Consider the following 20,817-nt stretch of genomic DNA (forward strand, 5'->3'; position numbering starts at 1 on the left):
TCAGGACTTTAAAAAAGAACTATGGCACAACAGATGGGGCATTTAGGGATCATTCTGTCTAACTTTTCGTTTTGTAGATAGGCAAAAGGAGCGCAGAATTGTCTGAGGTTATATAGCTAGTAAGTAGGAAAGCTAAGACTTGAATCCAGGTTCTTTGATGCAAAATCTAGTGTTCTTGACACTGTATCAGTATAGATAGATTTTAAATCTTGGTAAATATCTTTGCCAAGAAGTTTATTGGAAATTCACCCCAAAGGCCTTTTCTTAAAAGTGTTCTGCATGTGCCTTGTTAAGAGGAGGAGGTTAAGTAGCATTGTGTATTAAGTCTCCTTCCCTTTATGCCCAGTTGGATCAGCTGCTCATTCAACTGTTACTAAGTTGGTGTGTTTTTCCTGTTTTCTTGGCTTCCTAGAGAAGTGGGATCAGCATGTGACCTCTGTCTGGAAGGAAGAGTACTGGTTCAGTACGCCTTCAATGCCTCCTCACCTATGCCATGTGATCCATCCGGGCATTGGAGCCCCAGAGAAGCAGAAGGTAAGAGAGATGGGGCAAGACTGATGATGTAGAATGAGAGTCAAGGAAATGCCAGACAACTCCATCAGTCCTCTACACCTCAAGGTCACCTAACCTTGACTCATAATGGAGAAGAGAAAGGAAACCAGACATGAATACATGTACAATATTTTTTTCTCTCAAAGGAGCTTAAATATAAAAATGAGGGAAGGACTCAGAAATTCCTAGCAAATTAATTTGAAATATAAAGCAAGAAACATTCCTGGGCAAATATTCCTCTCTTTCATAAGAACATTGGTTGTGGATGGCAGATTGAAGTTTTCTAATCTAGGCTCTTTCACTTTACAGACATCTCTGAGAGATCTAGGCTTTGTTTGAATACTTCCAGAAATGGGGAACTCATTCTCCATCTGTGTCTCTTCTATTTTGGATAGGTTTAATGGCTAAAAAGGTTTTTTGTTTTGTTTTGTTTTGTTTTTTTCTCTCTTGTATTAAGCTAAATTCTGCTCCCTATACCATCCAGTCACGATTCTAGTTTTGTCCTCTGAACATACAGCAGAAATGTAATCCTGCCTTCTATATGATAGTTCTTAAGATATTTCATAAGTAGAGTTAGAACTGGAAGAGAAATGAGATCATTGTGTCATCCCCATTTTTTTAGATAGTGATTCTAACTAACCTCTATCCCCACTCCTACTCTCAATCAGTATTCTTTTATTTAGACCAAGAATCATCAATCTTTCATCTGATCCTTTTTAGTAGTCACCTCACCAAATCTTGATCATTCACTTGAAGATGCAATCTAGTATATCATTATCCCTTCTAAAATGAGATGCCCAGAATTAAACCTTAAATTTCAAATTTGGCTCGTTAATATTGCATATGGTGCTGGAATTCTATATCTTAGGATTCTGCTTATAGATTCAGTCTTATAAATGAAATGTGGGAGGATACTAGGCCTGGGAAGACATTGTTCTTTTTTTTTAGTGCACCCTATTATAGGGTCTATGTTTAGTTAAATCCTGTCTCTTCAATATCTTTGAAAAATATATTTTTTCCCATGAACCAAACACTATTCCTTGTTTCCTTATCCATTTTTCATGCTACTTATGCCAGAATGCTTGTTTTTAGCCTTTCCCACTGAACATAAACTTCTCTAGTCAACCAGCAATTTCAATTTCCTTAGTAGTATATTGTGTAGAGCTCAAAGGATACAGATTTTAATATTGGTATTGCTACTAACCATAGGATCTTGAGCAATTCCCTCACCTTCTCTGATCCATAAAATGAAGAAATGAGATTTGAGCTTTTTTTAGTTTTCACATTTTATGTACTAGGGCCCTTCTAATATCTCTTCTAATCTCTTAATAGTCTAAATATTACATTATGTTTCCTTTAAGTAGTAATATTCTGTATTCTGTGGTTCTTCCTATTGTTAACATTCTACAATCTTATGAAATAATTAAGCTTATCTTTCATTAAAATTTCTGTCCTGATCATTGAGTTCAATATCTACTTTTACCTTGTTTTTCTTTGAAAGCATTTGATTATATTGCTAATTGTTTCTCTGACTAACAAATAAATAGGAAGAAAACTTGAGCCCCCAGATTACTCATCTTTACCCTCTGGGGCCCTCCCTACTGCTGATCAGTTTCTTAAGCCTGAAATAAAAGAAAAAAGTACATTATGCACACATGGAGAGGGGTGGAATTCTAGCCCAGGCTCAATAAGCAAGCTAGACTTGAAGTCCTCCAGGATCTGATTAACCTTATCTCATCACTGCAGATGTTATTAGTGGTCATAAAGTTACTTAACCTTTGTGTGGTCTTATCCATTATGATACATATTTATAGTTATAACTTTTTTTTTTTGACAGTACATATGCATGGGTAATTTTTTACAACATTATCCCTTGCACTTACTTCTGTTCAGATTTTTTCCCTTCCTCCCCCAACCCCCTCCCTCAGATGGCAGGCAGTCTTATACATGTTAAATATATTACAGTATATTCAAGATACAATATATGGGGGTAGAACCGAATTTTTTTGTTGCACAGGAAGAATTGGATTCAGAAGGTAAAAATAACAGTTTACACTCATTTCCCAGTGTTCCTTTTCTGGATGTAGCTGATTCTGTACATCATTAATCAATTGGAAATGGATTAGCTCTTCTCTATGTTGAAGATATCCTCTTCCATATGATACATATTTAAAGAAATTAAGAAAGATCAAGAAAAAGTGATGTAAAGAATTCTTTGAGCTCTCTGACCTCACATCTTTAAAAAAAAGGACATTCTTCACAATGCATGAATCACACAAAACTAACCATGGACTCCACTTACAAAACAAGTCTTTGTAGTATAGAGCAGCATACTCTTCAGAAGCTGACACTCTTCACAGATGAGAGCTCAAGAATTTTCAGTGCAAAATCAAATGCAAATGTTTTGTGCAGGTATAGAACTTGATGCTTGTAAGGCTCTCTACAAAGGTCATCCAGAAAATGGCATTTAGCAGAGAGATAGTGGACTTCTTTTCAGCAGATTTGGATTTGAATCCAAACTCTGATATTTATTTATCTGTAGAATTCTGGAACAAATTGCTTAATCTCATTAAGCCTCACCTTCATCCCCTTTTCAATGACAAGCTTGGGTTAGAATCATTATTTAGAACTGGAAGGTGAACTTAAGCTACTGTGTCATTTTATAGCTAAGGAAATTGAGATTTAGAGATTAAGTCATTTGTTTAAGGTCACATATATTATGTAATAGAGTCGGTATTTAAACTGAGGACCTTTGATCCCAAAGAAGAAGCTAGAGAATAGATGACAAAGGTATATGTGTATTTGGCTCGTAAACATATATGCATATGTAAACATATGCATAAGCGCATATGTGTACATATATAGTGTGTACATATATACATATATATACTTAGTATAACTAAAAAGTAAACTATGTGGATATAGATATAATTAATAATAATAATAATAATACTATCTACTATTCTATAACTATGAGAGGCTTCAACATTACAAACCATAGTTCTGAAAAATAGGTTTCCTAGATGGTGAAGGGCTCTAAGAGTCATAGCATATGAATGAGGTTGAAGGGAAATTTATCAAAAATAAAAGAAGACTTAAGTGTTAGGTACAACAGGAGTTGTTTTCATAGTGTTACAGAGTCTTGTCTTGTCAACACTCCAGAGATCAGAGCTAGAATCAAAGGATAAAAGTGAGGGAGGAAAATTCTAGATTGATGGAAGAAACTTCTTTCCAAGTAGAACTCTCTAGTTATAGAATGAGCTGCCTTTCAGTCACCCACTGCTGGAAGTATTCACTTGTCAGTTTGTGATTCTATGCTTTGCAGATTCTCTGGTCTATAAAAGAAGCTCCCTACCCTAACAAGATAGATCATTAAATATGTCCTCCCCATGGCTCCTGATTTAGTTAAAACATTTCCCTTACAGATCTGTAGAGTGATAACAGTTTCTGTTACTAGGTGATTACTTGTTGTTAGAACTTGATATTTTATTCCCTTCACAAATACAAATTCTATTATTGGGTTTGTAGTTGTCATTAGTTGTTTTGACTAAAAAAAAAACATCATTTTAGGGACCACCTTGAGGCAAGGATATTGTCAGTTTAGCTAATCTGGTATCCAGAAGATAATATCTATTTGTCACTGGGCTGCATCCTGTCACCAGAATGATAAAAAATCCATTCCCAGGTCTTCTAACTCATGGTGGTACCTTCAGTAACTGCTTCAGGGGCATAGATTGAAGATAAGAGATTTGAGTTCTCCAATTGTTAATGTCTGGAGCTAAACTCTTGAGCCTAATGGAATTAGTCCTCTTTCTTCAATACTGGATTAAAAAATTCACGCTGGATTCAAAAGTAGTTTTCTACTTTGACTATACTCTGGGAAATGTGATGGAAGAACAATGGGGGGAAATGTTTGAAATCTACCCAGGGAAGCCTAAGATTCAGACCAACCTATTTTAAAAAGATGTATGGAAATCATGACAACTTGGACTCAGAGAAGCTAGACCCAGGAATCTCAGACTCAAAATAAGTTATCACAGAGATCTCTAGTTCAATCTCTCCCCTATTCCCGAATCCTTTTTTTGAGAGATATCCCAGACAGACATTGATTTGTTCTTGCCTAAGGGCTATTTGGAGTGTTGAAACAACTCACCAGAATTTAATTTTCTGGTGGGCTTAATCCACCAATGTGTTCCTTGAAATGGATAAAAGCTGATGATAACATAGACAAGAAGAAAAGGCAGTAGACTTGGGACATGTTAATTTCAACATAAAAGGATAATAAACAGAGATTTTCCAACTGGTCTTAGTTGCCTGAGCTGATGACCACACACAGGCCTGGTACATGTGGTCAGCTGGTAAAATAAGGTATGTCAACTGGATAATGCATATGTTTGGCTATTCACTTTGACTAAGCAAAACCTCTCAAGAAGAAATTTGCTTAATGCTCATAATGATTACCCTTAATAATTTAGCTAATTCCACTTCTTGAAGGTAAAGAGAAAACAAACAAGGGAAAGTGCTCAGTAACATGGAGATTCTTTGTACCACTCAGATGGATACATCTTCAGACTGACATTGTAGGAGGATTTCCAGCCCTGTGGGAGCTAGAGTTGCCCTCAACATAACAGATGTCCCACAGAAATACTCCTAATTGCACAGCAGATTCTTTATGTCATTCATAAACATAATAGAACACTTCCCAAATTTGTTATTTTCAAGATTATTAGTCAATCAGTCACATTCAAAAATCAACCATAATCCATAGATTTACGGTTGAAAGAATCTTTAGAGATTTTTTTAGTCTATATTTTTCACATTATGGATGAGAAAAATTGAGGCTCAAAGAAATTGTGATTTACCTAAGGTGAAAGAGAAAGTACATGAAGTTTGGATTTCTGACTCCAAATTTAATGTTTGTTTTTTTTCCATAGTACTAATTTGCATTAGTTGGCAAAAATGGTTTCATGTGAATGAGATAACAAAGAACTAGTATATTTAATACTGAATGGAGTGGACAGGAAGAAGAGAGGGGGTTCATTTGAATTTGATCCAGGATTGGAAGTGAGTTAATGATACAAAGTAAAAACCCAGGCCCTGAAGTTCCAAGACAAGTCTGGGGTCATCATGTAGCCAACTAACAGAGAATTAAAACAGAAAGTAATCTACTTTTTCATTTAATTTAGTCCAATCATTCTACAAAAAGGGGAAACTGAGGCCCAAAGATGGAAAATAGTTTTCCAAGATCACATGTGATTGGAATCTTGATTTCTTGTCTTTTAATCTGGTGCTTTTTCCCTAACACCATGCTGCATTTCAGTGTGGGAAAGTCCCAAGAACTCATAATCAAAATAGTGATTGAATTAAATTATCATAATTGTAAAATTTTGAAGTTGGAATGGACCTCAGAGCCCATATAGTCTAACTTATACCTGAAAATACTTTATTCCACATCCTTGAGGTCATTGTTAGGATCACATATTTAGGGCCTGAACTCATTACATCATTGTCACTTAACCTCAAGAAACAAAAGAATCCTCTCATTCATAAGGTGATCCAGTCTACTTTTTAACATCACCATCTGTTAGGAAGTTTGTTATTGCTATTGTTTTCTCATAGCTTAGCCTAAATCTTCATCTTTGTAGCTACCTCTGAGCCTAAATATTTCTCTTGGCAATTTCCAATAGTTCTTTGTTCTGCTCTTTGGGATCAAATAGACCTATTCCTTTGAGTACATAGCAGTCCTTTAAATAATTCTGCATAGTCATTAACCTCTGCATTAAATCTTTTCTACATAGTTGCAGGCCTTATAGACAGTTGTTCTTTATTCTCTTTGTCACTCTGGTCTCTTCTTTCTGACCATGGTCTAGTTTGTCAAAATGTCCTTCCTAAAATTTGAAACCCAGCATATTTCATTTCCCCTCCAGGTATGGTATGACCAAAGCAGAAGTGAGTTAAATTATAACCATCTTCACTAAACAACTCTAATGAGCCAAGAACTAGGAATACCCACAGATATTAGAGATCACAGGAAGGCAATTCTTTAAGATGAGTTGGGAGATAAAGAATAAGATGGTCATAAATAGTATAGTATGAGAAAATACAGTTTGCTCAAAAGACAGTCAAACATCCATTCATATAGTCAGGAATGAGGAAAGCCCTACGAAGAACGAATTAGAGGTGGAAAAACAGAGAGGAAAATAGACAATGAAGAAAAAAATGAGAAAAACTTGCCAGAATTGCCTCAGTGACAGAGACTTTATCTCCTTCCTATTGAAGCAGATGCTAATCTCACTGAAGGGTCTAGTGAGGGTCTGTTCTGTAGATGGAAACAGTCATATCAATGGTTTTTTATAGACTAGGAAGTATGGTAGTAAGGATAAGAATAGATATTAATAATTATGTCTCTAAATTTTTTAATGGCTCATAAGAGCTAGAACTGAAAGTGATCTTAAGGATTATATAAACCAACAATCCACAGATGGTGATAGGATACAAAGGAGGAAAGTAACTTTCCTGAGGTTATAAATTACAGAGCCAGGATTTAAACCTATTTTCCAAATTCACTGTTCTTTCCACTATCTCCTCTACCCTTCTTAAAGTCTTTGTTTATTTTTAAAAAATCAGTTCCTTTTACCCCCTTCTTCTCTGTATCTTCTCTGCTGCTCCCCTTTATCTCCATTTGTAATTTTTTTTCTCCTAGTGGATGTTCTCCTTCTCTGAATGTGAACATTCAAGAAAGACAAGACAGGATGCATTTATATTTTGCACTGAATATCTGTTTTTCCATCCAGATCACTCTTCTGCATCTTCTATTTCAAATAGTAACATTATCAGAATGCTTTGGAAGTAAAAACTGAGACTTTCATTTGTCTTTATTAGTGCCTCATATGATGCTAATGTAGGGGGAAATATGGTTAGAAAGAAAAAAAGAACTAAGCCATCTCAGGGTAGCTTTATGCTTGGTTATCCATGTGGCATGAAACCGTTACCTCTAAAGGTATTAGAAAGAGGCACTGGGTGAGAGAAGCGGAGAAAAATGTTTTATGACTTGCTCAACAACATTTCCTAAAGCTGAGATTAGCAAGACTATTGAGAATTCTCCCCAGAGAAATGTTAGAACGAAACATTCTCCATTAGAATGAGTAGACATAAAAAAAGGAAAAACAAATAACTCTATTTTTAGAGAATAACCTGATATGGGGAATGTGAGAATGAATAAGATGGCCTCATATGTTTCATCTTTTTTTTTCCTGATCCAATGTACCCCTTTATTTTATAGGTGAGAAGGTAGGCTTACCCAAGGTCATATAGCTAGTTACAGCACACACAGGTTTAAACAGAATACTCATATGTTTCTTTCAATAAGTTGGTTATAGTACTGGCTATTCCATCTGCCTAGTATCTCTAGTTCAAGTAGAAAGCATCTTCTATGCTCACTTGATCCTTTCTTGAGAGTCTTCCTTTCCAGACTTTCCTTGGCTTTTTACCTACCATTATTGTTTTGAATGTTGCTGTGTTCCAAGAGAGGGAAGATGGGTATCACAGAGATTCATTAAATTTCCTCTTTTTCCTTTTTTCTTGTGTAGGGATAGGGGAGTATACTGTTCTATTCCATAGAAAGGAAGTTTTTGTACTACTGCTAGGGTTTCAGGAAGGTTTGAAGCCACAGGAAGGGGAGATATGGAAGATTTGGTCATTCACTTAAAGATGAGTCATATATTTTGATGAAAGTCAGTAAGTTTTAGCAGAATGCATGGCGACTCATCTATAATCCATTTTTTGAGGGGGATGGCAGAGAGCAGATTTTCTCCTTTTAATCTCCTTCCCATTCCTTTCTTCCCCTCCATCCCAAATTGGAGAAGGTCCATCTTTTCATAATACTATTAGAAGATTTAAGACCATATTTATGCATCAATCAGAATTGTGTCAACAATTTTGTTCTTTACTCTCTTTCCACAGGCCACCCAGATGTAGAGCAGCCCTGCAAGTCAAGTGTCAGAACATGGAGTCCCAATTCTGCTGTTAATCAGCATACAGTCCCCCCAGCATGCCCAGAGCCCCAGGGATGTTACCTAGAACTAGAATTCCAATACCCATTGATTCCTGAGTCACTCACTGTATGGGTGACACTTGTGTCCACAGACTGGGACTCTAGTGGTGCTGTGAATGATATCAAACTGCTGACTTTGAGTGGAAAGAATATCTCATTGGGACCACAGAATATTTTCTGTGATATCCCACTGACTATCAAGATCCGGGATGTAGGTGAAGAGGTGTACGGCATTCAGATCTACACCCTGGATGAACACTTAGAAATTGATGCAGCCATGCTGACTTCTATACCTGACAGTCCCCTGTGTATGGACTGCAAACCCCTCAAGTACAAAGTTCTCCGGGATCCTCCATTCCAGTCTGATATTCCCATTGTCATCACAAACCTCAACAGGAGATACATAGATACGTAAGTCTGTGTCTTCCAGAAAGTTGTTAAAGTGAGAAAGTAATCCAGGGAAAATAGGAAAGTGGGAAGGGTTTCAGAAAGCCTAGAATGAACAGAAAAGACGATAATCATGTTTGGGAATTTTTGTCCCCATTTTACAGAGAGACAAGTTAAGATCTAGAAAGGCTAATTTTGTTGTATTAAAAATGAATCCATTAGGTTGCTGCTTATAGAGGCAAATCACTCTCTTAAACTTGCAATACCAGAGAAGGAAGTTGTAAAGAGAGAATAAATTAGAAAGTGATTTCAAAAAGAGAAAGATATCATGAAATAGCAAAAACATTACATTAATTTTTTGTCTGAATTTGGAAAAGCCCTCCCCCCTTTGGTCCTTAATTTTCTCATCTGTAAAATGGGAGATATTAGACTGCATGGTCTGTTAAGTCCTCTTCCAATACTAATATTCTGGGGTTCCCAATGATTCTTTGCAGGTGGGCTGTTTCTAAAAAAATAATTAAATAAATAAATTTTGAAGATCTATAGTAGGTAAAGATACCAAACAAATCATGTCTCTACATGTTAATTAGAATATATGTACACATGTACACATATGTGTGTGTACATAAATATTTAGAAAGATAGTATATAAATATGTGATTGATGGATATGTAAAATAAATTATATAAAATATATACAACAATTAATAATATAAGCCTATATAATAAATGCTATTTGAATGATGGATAACATTAAGTACCATGGAAATTCAGAGGAAAGAGGTATCATGAACATAGAAACTTGGCCATTCAATAATTATTTAGAGGAACTGAGAGTATTTAATCTTAAGGAAAGAAGGTCTTAAGGGACAAAATAATTATCTTTAAGTTCTGGAAAAGCAATTGAACTTAGAATTATAGGATATTTGAGCTGAAAAGTATTTTTTAAAAAATCAGATACCCCTTCCTCCATTTTAGAGATGAGGACATAGAAGTAAAGTGAGTTACCCAAAATCACATGAAGAAGAAGACAGAGCTGGGATTTTAATCTAATACTTTTAATGTGCTTCTTATATTTCATGTTCTTTCTTATATTCTATGTTATAGTTTTTCTACTGTTTGACTTAGAGACAAATTTTGGCTTGAAGGAAAGGGAAATTATGTAATAATGAAAAGCTGGAATTGGTTGTCTCAGAATGTGAGTTTCTTTCCACTGGAGATCTCCAAGTGGCAGCTGGGTAACCTTTTCATTGAGGTGCTAGAAGCATTTCTATTCATGTATAAGTTAGACTGAAGTATTTCCATAGCTCTTTCCAGTTTTGAGTTTGGGAGATTCTTGGCAGTGGAATTGGAAGACAGGAGATATAGGATATGGGGGTAAAGTTATTTTACATTTTGAATTTGAACAGTCATGTATAATTCAGAAAGAAGATGAACCTTGAGGGACAGCAATGTGGAGAACCTGAGTTCAAATATGATCTCAGACACTTAACATTTCCTAGCTGTGTGACCCTGGGCAAGTCACTTAATCCCAGTTGCCTCAGCATCAAAACAAAACAAAAGCATCTTCTTTAAGATGAACCTTGAGTTGGACAAGTGGTGAGAGTCCCTAAGCTGAATTTTGGCTCTGCCATTTAGTACCCATTGATTTAGATGGACGGACTTTCTATCTAATAAAAAAGCTCTCTACTGGCTTTATCCTTGAATCCCTTTGTAACTTTGGACAAATCACTTTTGCTCCCCTGGCCTCAGTTTTTTTTATCTGTGAAATGAGAGAATTAGATTAGATGATCTGTTTTTTATACATAATGTACTAAGGATGAGAAGAGTTGGGATAAGCAGCTAAAGCAGAAGAGGCTCTTCCTGACAGAAGAAGTGTCATGAAAATGCAAGAGGAGAAAGCACAGTATGTTTGAGGACAGTGGGGAGGCTGGTTTGCTAGAATCCTTAAATTTGTTTGAGGGTATATGATTTTCATGTTCTTGTTTTATTTAAATATACTAATTACATTCAATCCCCAATCTTTGTTTCATGGCCTTCCTGAACTAACATGAAGGCAGTCCTGAAGTCCATTTGTGTGCCAAGAGTAGAAAGCACTTTGTGGAAAGGGTCATTCCAGTTTCTCTCAAAATGATGCCAAAATGTGTGGAATATCATTTCAATTTTAATAAGCTCTTGTTCACAGGGGCTATGTGGAGGAATGTCCAGGGGCTAGGACTCCTGTCCAAATCAGCAAGTAAGAGAGACATTAGGGAAAACTGGAAAATAACTCAGTCCTCTATGGACTATGGCCACATGGCCAGCAGGACTTCATACAGAGGATGTGGCAAGGGAAATCATTGTGATCCACTGGATATCCTGGGAAGGAGTTTTTTTGGTTGTTGTTGTTTTGTTTTGTTTTAAGTTCCATCAGAGGTCACAGGGCAGGCAGAGTAGTAAGGAGCTTATAGTAACAATTCAAAAATACCAGGATGCAGCAGTGAAGCACATCTATAGAATATGGCTTCTTGCCATAGCACTGGAGGTCCTGGAAATCTGAATTTTAATATTGTATAACCATGCACAAGCCACTTCATCTTGTTGGGCTTTGTCTTTTTTCATATATATAATGCGAAAGTTGGACTAGATGAGTTTTAGGGATCTATTATCCTTTTCTGCTGTACAATCCATTTTCTAAGGCCACTTCTATCTCCACTCTTTGGTGCTTTTTGTTCTACAGTTCTATATTCTAAAGTCCCTTCCTTGAAATAAAGTAGTTAAAGTTCAATGATTTTTAATTGAATGCATTTTCCACTTCCTTCCCAAACCACCACTATGCAGAGATGTACTTATGTAGCCCTTTAACCCCAAGGGGTTTCTTTCCCTCATCTTTATCTGTGTTTGGTCATGGATAGCACATTCAAAATCTGAGTTCCTTTTGGCTCCCCATCTGGACTGTTCTTTGAATCTCTGAATAAATGAAACCCAGCATTCCAAAGAGATTGAGCATTCCAGCTTTTTTATCTCTTGGTAATTTGAGTTATAAACCCCAACACAAATACCTTTTGTATGTGTATGTGTGTATATATATAAAACTGCTCTCACATTTTTTCCATATCAAATAAACTGGCTCTGTCACAAGTTCTTTATAAAGACATTTTGAGGAAAGAAAAAAAAATGCTTTTCTTTCCTCCTCAAGCCTTCCATATCATTCCATGATTCCCTCTGACCTTTTCCTTCATTCCCCCACCATGAAATTATTTATTTCTTGAGTTATCTATGCAAGAAATTGTTCACCAAGGTGTGATGCTAAAGGGAGAAACCGACATGGTCACCATTTGGAAGCCAAGGAGTCAGATTTTGGGGTTTTTGAGGGAAGCAGGAAGAGGAGTAAGAAATCCAGTACTTTTCTTTTGAAAGATGGACTCTTAGCAAGACAGAAAAGAACACTGTCAGAGAGAAAGATGAAACTTTTTTTTTTCCCTTTGGGAAAGGATGGATGAGTTTTCATACACAAAGATTGCAACTGAAACCTTTGAAGAGGCAAGAGGAGGAATGGGAAGGTAAGGGAATAAAGCATTTATAAAGCATCTGTGATTTGATCCTCATGGCAACCTTGTGGCCTAGGTAAATGCCATTTTCATATCCATTTTATAGTTGGAGTAACTGAGACAAATCAAGTTGTGTAAGTTCACATAGTAAATGTCACTCAAATCTTGATGATTCCTGGTCTAGTGCTCTTTTCTCTGTACCACTAGCTGCCTCAAAAAGGGAATGGAAAAATTCCCTTGCTTGCCTCAGAAGTATGTAGGAAAATGTAACTTTAAGAAAAATTACCTCCTAGAAGATGCTCAATTCATATCCTCCAAATTCAAATAGAACAGTAAGGATCTTCTTGCCTCTCGAGGCTAATATCTGAAACTCATTATAGACCTTGTATATACATATTTATATTCATGTCATCTTCCCCATTAGAAAATAAGCTCCTTCAGGGCAAGAACTTTTTGTTTTATTTGCTGTGTATTCCCAATATTTAACAGTGCCTGGAATATGATATATGCTTTCTAATTGATTTTCAATTGATTGAGGAGAAACATAAATGGGATCTAGGACTAAGAGAATTTAGGATCATATGACATACCACATTTAATTTTATTTTTTTAAATGATTTGCATATGCTTCCTTTGGTTTTTACTTTTTGGTCATTTCTAAATATTTGCTTTTCTAGTCAGATAGCTTTGCCCTGTAACAAAGATTTTAAAAAGAAAAAAAAAATGTCCTGCAAAATACATAGCCCATGTCTGATATTGTATATGATATTCCATAATCATAGTCCTTAATCTCTTTAGTGAAGAGAAAGGAGTTTAATACTTCTTGGGTAGGAACTACCACAAAGTGGTCTTATGTTTTATTCCAGATGCTCTAATAAGTGTTGGAAAAATATAATAAACATTGGTTTATTACTTCTCTTCCCCCCCCAAAAAAAAAGAAAAATTAATATTCCTAAAATATCCTCAGTGACAGGTACACCATTTTTGATTCCTTAGCTTCTGAGAATTTCAGAGAAAAATATGATGCATGTCCAATACCAAATTCATCATCTTTCTCTCAGGACTAGCCTTCCCTCTCAACTTTCCTATATCTATTCATTTCACCACCATGCTTCCAGTCACCTAGTTAATAGACTTGAGATTATCTTTGACTCTTCTCTTTCCCTTATTTCTAACTTACAATTGTTTGTTATCGTCAATTGTCATTGTCAATATTATGTCATTGTGTCATTTGGGTAATCATTAGAGTTAAAATGCTTGTTTTAATTTGGATTTTCCCAGCTTTTTCTTTTCCAGTGACTTAATGTGTTCCTTTAGATAAGTAAATTAACCTTAATTCACCCCTCTGGATCTCATTCTCATTAATGAGCAGATTAGGCTGTATAATCATTACTACAATAAATCTAAATCTTAAAATACTTGTTTGTGCCCCTGCAAGAGCTCACTTTATTTTTCCTTTTTTCTCATCACAATTACCCTTATTCAAGCTTGTTTCTCTTCTTGCTTAGGCTATTGCTTATAACCTCTTAACTGATCTTTTTCCTTCAAGTCTTTTAACTATTTATCCTTAGATCCATTCTCATTATTCATACTGCTGCCCAATTTATGTCCTTAATGTGCTCTTCTGATTAAATAATTGAGCCTAAAAAATTCCAAAGCCTCTCATTGACTACTACATCAAGCTAGTAAGCACTTTCTAAGGGCTAGACACTGTATTAGCCACTAAGAATATACACACAATACACATGCATGTACATGTGTATTTATAGATATATAGATGTACAGATATATATATATATATACATATGTATACACAGTGCATTATAACATATATAGGCATAGGCATTTTGGCATGCATGTGTGTGTACATACACAAATATATATATGTATGTATATCTATATACACATACATACACACACACATATATATATATTTATATATATATATATATACATACACACACACACATACATAACACATAACTTGTGTCTCTTTAAAGACCTACCACAATCTGTCAACTTGTTTTTCAAGCTTTATATCATCCTATTCTACATTCCAATTAAACTGTACTAATTTTCATTCCCTTATCTTGTTTGAATCTTTTCTGCTTCCTTGCCTTTGTTCATGTCTTACCCCTTGTCTAAAGCTAACATTCTCTTCACTGCCTTTTCCATTTATAGATGTCCATTTAGGCTACCTGTTCTTGAAAGTTTCTTTGACTCACTCTGGTTCTTATTGCACTTTGTTTCATATAACTCCTTTGTCATATTCTCTCTACCTTGTGTGCTAATATGTTGGTTCTTGTTTTTCTTTATGACTATGTGTATTCTTTTTTTATTCTTCCTCCTATTTGATTATAACTTTCTTGATAGCAGAGACTATACCAGCTATATTTTTATCCCTGAAGCTCAGGAAAACACCTTACTCATGGTATTGTTAAATGAATGAATGAATGAATGAGTGAATGAATGAAAATATGAATAGATACCCCTGGGGAGCCTGACTCCTCTAGAGAATTACATAATGAGTTATATAATATGTACATCCCATTGATTTACAACTTCTTTGGATAAAGAGATGAAATCCAAATCCGAGAAGTGGAAAGAGCTTAGCCAAACCTCTAGGAATGGTCAGCAGCTAAACTAGGATTAGAACTCATCTCTTCCCAACTCCAGTGGCTTAACTCATACCACAAGCCCATGCCTCAGCTTCTGTGACCTACCTACATTCCTCTGGAACAAATGGATGCCTCCCTGCTCTGTTACATAGTCAGTTCTTTGTGGTTCTGGCCAAAGAATCAGGCAGGGAAGATTTTGTTTTCCTGTATCATACTCTTCCACTGAGGGGAATTGTTTGTGTTTGTTTTGCCTGGGATTGGCCCACAGAAACACAAATCCATATGTGGTCCTGGAAATTAAAGTCCTTGCATGTATCATAGCCAAAAAAAATCCCTGTGGGAGTTCTGTAACCCAGAAGCCACACATTAGGTGAGCTCATTCTCCTTCTAGGAGCTGTTCTTCTTTATAGCTCAATAACTGTTTCTCCCCCAGATAGCCTTCTGCCCCCTCTTCATTGCTACCTTGGCACATGAGCTTTTTTAAATAAAAGACAATGGCTCTCCTCTTCCCTAAGGCAAGAAAGGAGGTCATATTTAAGATCTTATTTCCCCAGTTTTAGTAATGACACCTTCCTCATCCTGGAATCTTAAAATCTTGTAGTTAGAAGGGACCTCAGGGGTGAAGTGTCACTTCATCCAACCCTCACTGTCCTGATTAACTCCTCTAGACATGCTCCGTTTGGTTAATGTCCCACTTAATCTACAGAACTCAGAATTAAACATGAAGCCACAACATCACAGAGCACTATTTAATTACACAAATAATTTGTGTTTTCAACAATTGGAAGGGCCCTTGTTACAGAAACTCCCATCAACCACCCATCTATTATTTTAGTAGAGTAATTCTTAGGGAATTGCCTGAGGCACCTAGTGGCACAGTTGGAGAGAGTCAGGAAAACCCTTATTCAAATCTGGCTTCAAACACTGTATGACCCTGGGTAAATCACTTAAATTCTGTTTGCTTCAGTATCCTCAGCTAAAACAATGATGAATAACAATATCCATCTCTCAGTGTTGTGAATATTTGTTAAAAAAAAGAAAAATATTGATACATATTGGGCATGTTTATTCCCTCTCACTTTTTTTCCCTTCTCTGGGTACAAAGAGTTTAAGTGAATTTCCTATAGTTGCACATTTCCAGTGATAATATTTGAACCTAAGTCTTCTTCATGCCAAATCCAACATTTTTCTGCTATGCCACAAGTTCTATTTCATATCTAGATACACATTTTTTAAAATAGATCCAGACTATACAGATTTGTATATATCTTCTTTTTATCTTGCTAAGTATCCTTTCTTTGTTTCCTTAACTGCTGATAACAGATTCAGAATTTCAGAATTGGAAAAATTTTCAGAGGTTGTCTAATCAAATTCAAAAACCCCAGACAAGAGATCATCTACAAAACTCATAGGCAAAACTCCAAAGTATAACCTGAACTTGATTAAAATGTAATCAAGAAATGTTTAACAGGAAATGTAATCAGAAATGAAAATATAATAAAACAGAGATAATGCTAATTTGTACTTTTCTAAGTCAATGTATAGCCGCCAGGATCACTTTGATTTTGAAAACAACATAGTTTGTCTAACTTGAGTAGGAGTTCCTTCTATCTTTCTGATAAGTACTCATCCAACCTGTGCTTAGAGAACTTTAGTGAGGGAGAACTCCATTCTTCTGTAGAAGGAGAGAGCAAGATTCTATAATTTTTCAATCCTATGATTATGCCTTTCAAAACTAATTATACAAGGATTTTCTTTACTATTATCCAACATGTAATTGCTCTATGGCTATTTTGTGCTTTATCCATTTATTAATTCATTCAAATAGACATAGTGATATAGAAAGTACTTGAGGAGAGGAGGGAGAGAGTAAAGTCAATATGCTAGGAAACAGGGTGAAATATAAATTTTTATACCATTATATTTATATTCTATCTATCTATCTATATATATTTATACCAATAAAGCCTTCCCTTATACATTATTCTTCTTCCTATATACTATGTTTTAGCCAAATGAGCTCATCTTCTCTCTCTTCTTCTCACTTCTCTTTTCCTTTCTTCTAATCCCTTTGAATTCCTTACTCCTCTTCCTTATTCTTTCTAGTGACAAACAAGAACAGAGTCAGAAATGTTCAGGATATTTTGTCCTTTGTGATGAAGTGAAAATCTCTGAAGATATATTTGAAAATAAAGGTGATATAAAAACAAGACATAAATAACATTTTAAAAGAGATAACAAATGAAAAGAAAAATCTGACCTTTAGACTAAATAAACTTGGAGTGGTGTCTACCATGGAGCAGTTTGGGAGTTTTGTTGAGAGGCAGTTTGATTGATTCTGTATGTCGCTGGAAAAACTGAAGACAAAAGAGTTAGGACATTTGGATTCTCTTCCTGGCATTTATCATAGGCAAATCATGTCTGTGACTTTGAAAAAGTCATATCACTTCTCTGGGCCTCAGTTTCTTCATCTTTCAAATGATGGAATGGTACTGTAGTCACACATAATCTGAGATGGCTAAAACTTTAGAGATCATCTAATCTAATACTCCTTAAATGATTAATCAGAGAACTGATGATCAGTGTTTTTCCTTTAGAGAGAATTTTATATTTTAACCCCAAGCAGTAACAGATTCACACATGAACATATGAAAAAAGAGATGCAGTAGTTTCCTCTAATATCACAAAGGATAGTACTTCACCCTTTAAGGGTATTATTAGCATTTGCCATAGATAGTGGTTTGGGGGAACTGTCAGTTTAACTGATCCCTTTTGCTCACCCTAATGTTCCTGAAAATTGTATTTCATCATGAGAGGTACTTGGCCTGAAACAGGCAAGGGGGAGGAAGAGATGAGGATGCCCAGCTTCTAGAAATAAAGTGAAATTGACTTAACAATATTTTGTGTCTGGTCAACATGGCATTAATTCTGGCTCTAAGAATATCAGCTATCACTTATGATGTATAACATCCATTCTTGGGTCTGGCAGCATTTCAGAAATCAGTAGTGATTTTGTTGGATAGACGTGGGGTGGGAGTAGGGGGAGGCACTCAGGAATGAATCCAACATAAATCATGGATATCAGCAAATGTTACTTGAGGAGAGAAAGAAACTGCACTGGTTCTAAAATGTTTAGGCTTCCTCAAGGCATCTTCCTTATGATCTTGTGAATTTAAGAAAAAATGAATAATAGTTTGCCTTTCTCCCTTGTTTTCATCACTATGTTGTTTCTTGGAAGGAACAAAGTCTAGCTTTCAAGTCCATTACTTGATTTTCCAAGAACACATAGGGTAAGTAGCAGATTCAATGACAAAGGTATTGCATAAAATCACTTTCTTTTACTGTTCACATTGGGAAGGATCTCCATGGGAATTTTCAGAATTTTAAAATATGTTATGAAACAGTAAAATCATCAAGCTGCAATTGTGAAATTCCTCCAATGAGGCATTCTAGATTTATGTAAAAATAAGGTATTATCATTATTACAACTACTTTTTAAATTAAGTTTATTCTTTTTGCAAACAACACACAAATTCAACTTTTTTCCTAGTACTTTCAGACATAGACAGACATACACACAAGGACAGACAAACACACATATACACACACATAAAATTCATGATATTCCAACTTTTGTTATACTTGAGTCAATGACCTTACAACATTACTCATATAATTAAAAGTACAAGACAGAATTTAATAAAGTTGAGAAAAAAGAACACCAAATACAAATATGTTGAAAATAATGCAAGAAATGTAGAGTCCAGTCTCAGTCTTGTTATCAGCTATCTGAGTCTGTTTCCTCAATTGTAAAATTAGGATCTTAATTCAATAGATGATCTCTAAAAATCCTCTTTTTTGGTCATAACACCCCTCTATGCCATTTCCTAGGCTTCTTTCAAAATATAATACAAAGTCTACTTTCTCTAGGTGCCCCTTCCCTATCTCCTCAGTTCCTTATATTTTTCCATTTTGGATTGTCTTCATCTATCATACTTTCATCTCTTATATATCTAGTTATTTCCATGTTGTCTTTTCCCACTAGAATGTGAGCTTCTTGAGGGCAGGGAGTGTTTTTAATCTTTTCTTTATATCTCCAGCACTTAGAACAACGTACATAGCAAATATTGAATAAGTAATTACTGACTGACTAATTCTGTTTAGCCATGGCACAGGTTCTGCATGGATTGACTTTCATACTTAAACAAAGAATAACTTATGTTGTGAGAAATGTTGTACAGAACAGGTGTTTGAGTCTGTCTGAGATTAACCAACAGTCAGAACAGCTCTAACAAAATATTTAAGGCAAGTAAAAATTGAGAAAGCATTCATTTTCTTTGGTTACTCCAAAACCTAATCCAAGGATGACCTTTCAGTCTGTGGCAGCTTAACATGCACTGAGACTTCACTGTAACTTTGCATTAGATTGTTAGAGTAAGGTTTTGAGCTTAGTTCTGTTGATTCCAATTCCAGTGGTCTTTTAACAATAGTATACTACTTTTAACCTAATTCTGTTAAAAGGCAATGCCACAGCTTGGGTCTTGTAAATACAGCTTTATAGTGAAGTTCCAGGCTCTGTAGTTCATTATCATCTTCCCTTCCTTTCTAGGTATGAATTGAGCAGCTTTTATTTTATTTTTTCCCTTCATTGATTCTCAACGTGTGGTCCAGGGTTGAGTGGTGTCCTGAAAAGGTCCTCCAGGTGGTCTCTAGTCTAGTCTCCTGAAGCATTAATATCTACAGCTTGACAAGGTTTATACTCTGGTTTCTGGCCTGAATTAATCATTTACTTATGGTCTTTAATAAATGCCAGGCATCTCCTCATTGATGTTTCATCCAAAGTATTACCAGCCTTCTCATTCATTCTAGTGAGGATTTTTCTGTTGTTATTTTTCCCTTTATAATAGGAAGTAGGAGAGAGCAATAGTTGGCCAATGGGTCTTTTTGCTTATGTCCAAATACCCTGAAAATTGAGAAGTTTGAAAGCTACCTCTCTAAAGTAAAGCCAAACTATATTCTAAAGCCAAGTTAATTGTGCACAAAGTTTTAGGCAGGAAGAATTCCTAAAGTATCTGTGTCTCCCATGGGTTAGGCAGCTCCTCATCAGTCATATGGTCATATAGTCATTCACTGAACATTTTTTAAGTGGCTACTTTGTGCCAGAGATGGTACAAGAGGCCCTAAGTCATATTACTAAAATAAATCTGAAATAGCCCCTTTTGTGAGGGGCTTCCATCTGCAAAATGAGACTAAGGAGACATTGACTATCTACCTTCCAAGATAAATGTGAAGATATAAGGACTACATCTTGAAAATCATAGATTGTTGTTTCTATAAATGTAAACCATTTTGTTAGGAGTGTTTTTATCCTATCATTATCCTGGAGATCTCTTATTTCTGTAAGAAAAATTTTATATATATATATATATATATATATATATATATATATATACACGCCATTAGCAGCATCATGGCAGCTGTAGGAGAAAATGCTTAAGAAATGAGGGATCCCATGTGGGTGGGCCTTAAACCTCATGTGATTTTCCTCAACCCTTCTTTTCAAAACAAACTGAACCTTTCAGGTTTAAGTTCTTCCTCCTCTCATCTGAAACGTGACTTCCTGCTTCTAAGAAATAAGGCTTAGAAAAGGGTTCATAAGACTTCTTGGACATCAAATA

At 35.5% G+C, this 20,817-nt stretch overlaps 1 protein-coding gene across 1 annotated transcript in view; it reads left to right on the forward strand.

The window, feature by feature from the left end:
- PAPPA (pappalysin 1) overlaps window positions 1–20,817 on the forward strand; it is a 263,111-nt gene that overhangs the window by 97,260 nt on the left and 145,034 nt on the right. The window contains exons 6-7 of the mRNA XM_074292900.1: window positions 413–534; window positions 8,515–9,016. Coding sequence (XP_074149001.1) covers window positions 413–534; window positions 8,515–9,016 — 624 coding nt within the window. The remainder of the gene's footprint in view (window positions 1–412; window positions 535–8,514; window positions 9,017–20,817) is intronic.

The sequence above is a fragment of the Sminthopsis crassicaudata genome, chromosome 2, assembly GCF_048593235.1.
Source record: "Sminthopsis crassicaudata isolate SCR6 chromosome 2, ASM4859323v1, whole genome shotgun sequence".
NCBI lineage: Eukaryota > Metazoa > Chordata > Mammalia > Dasyuromorphia > Dasyuridae > Sminthopsis > Sminthopsis crassicaudata.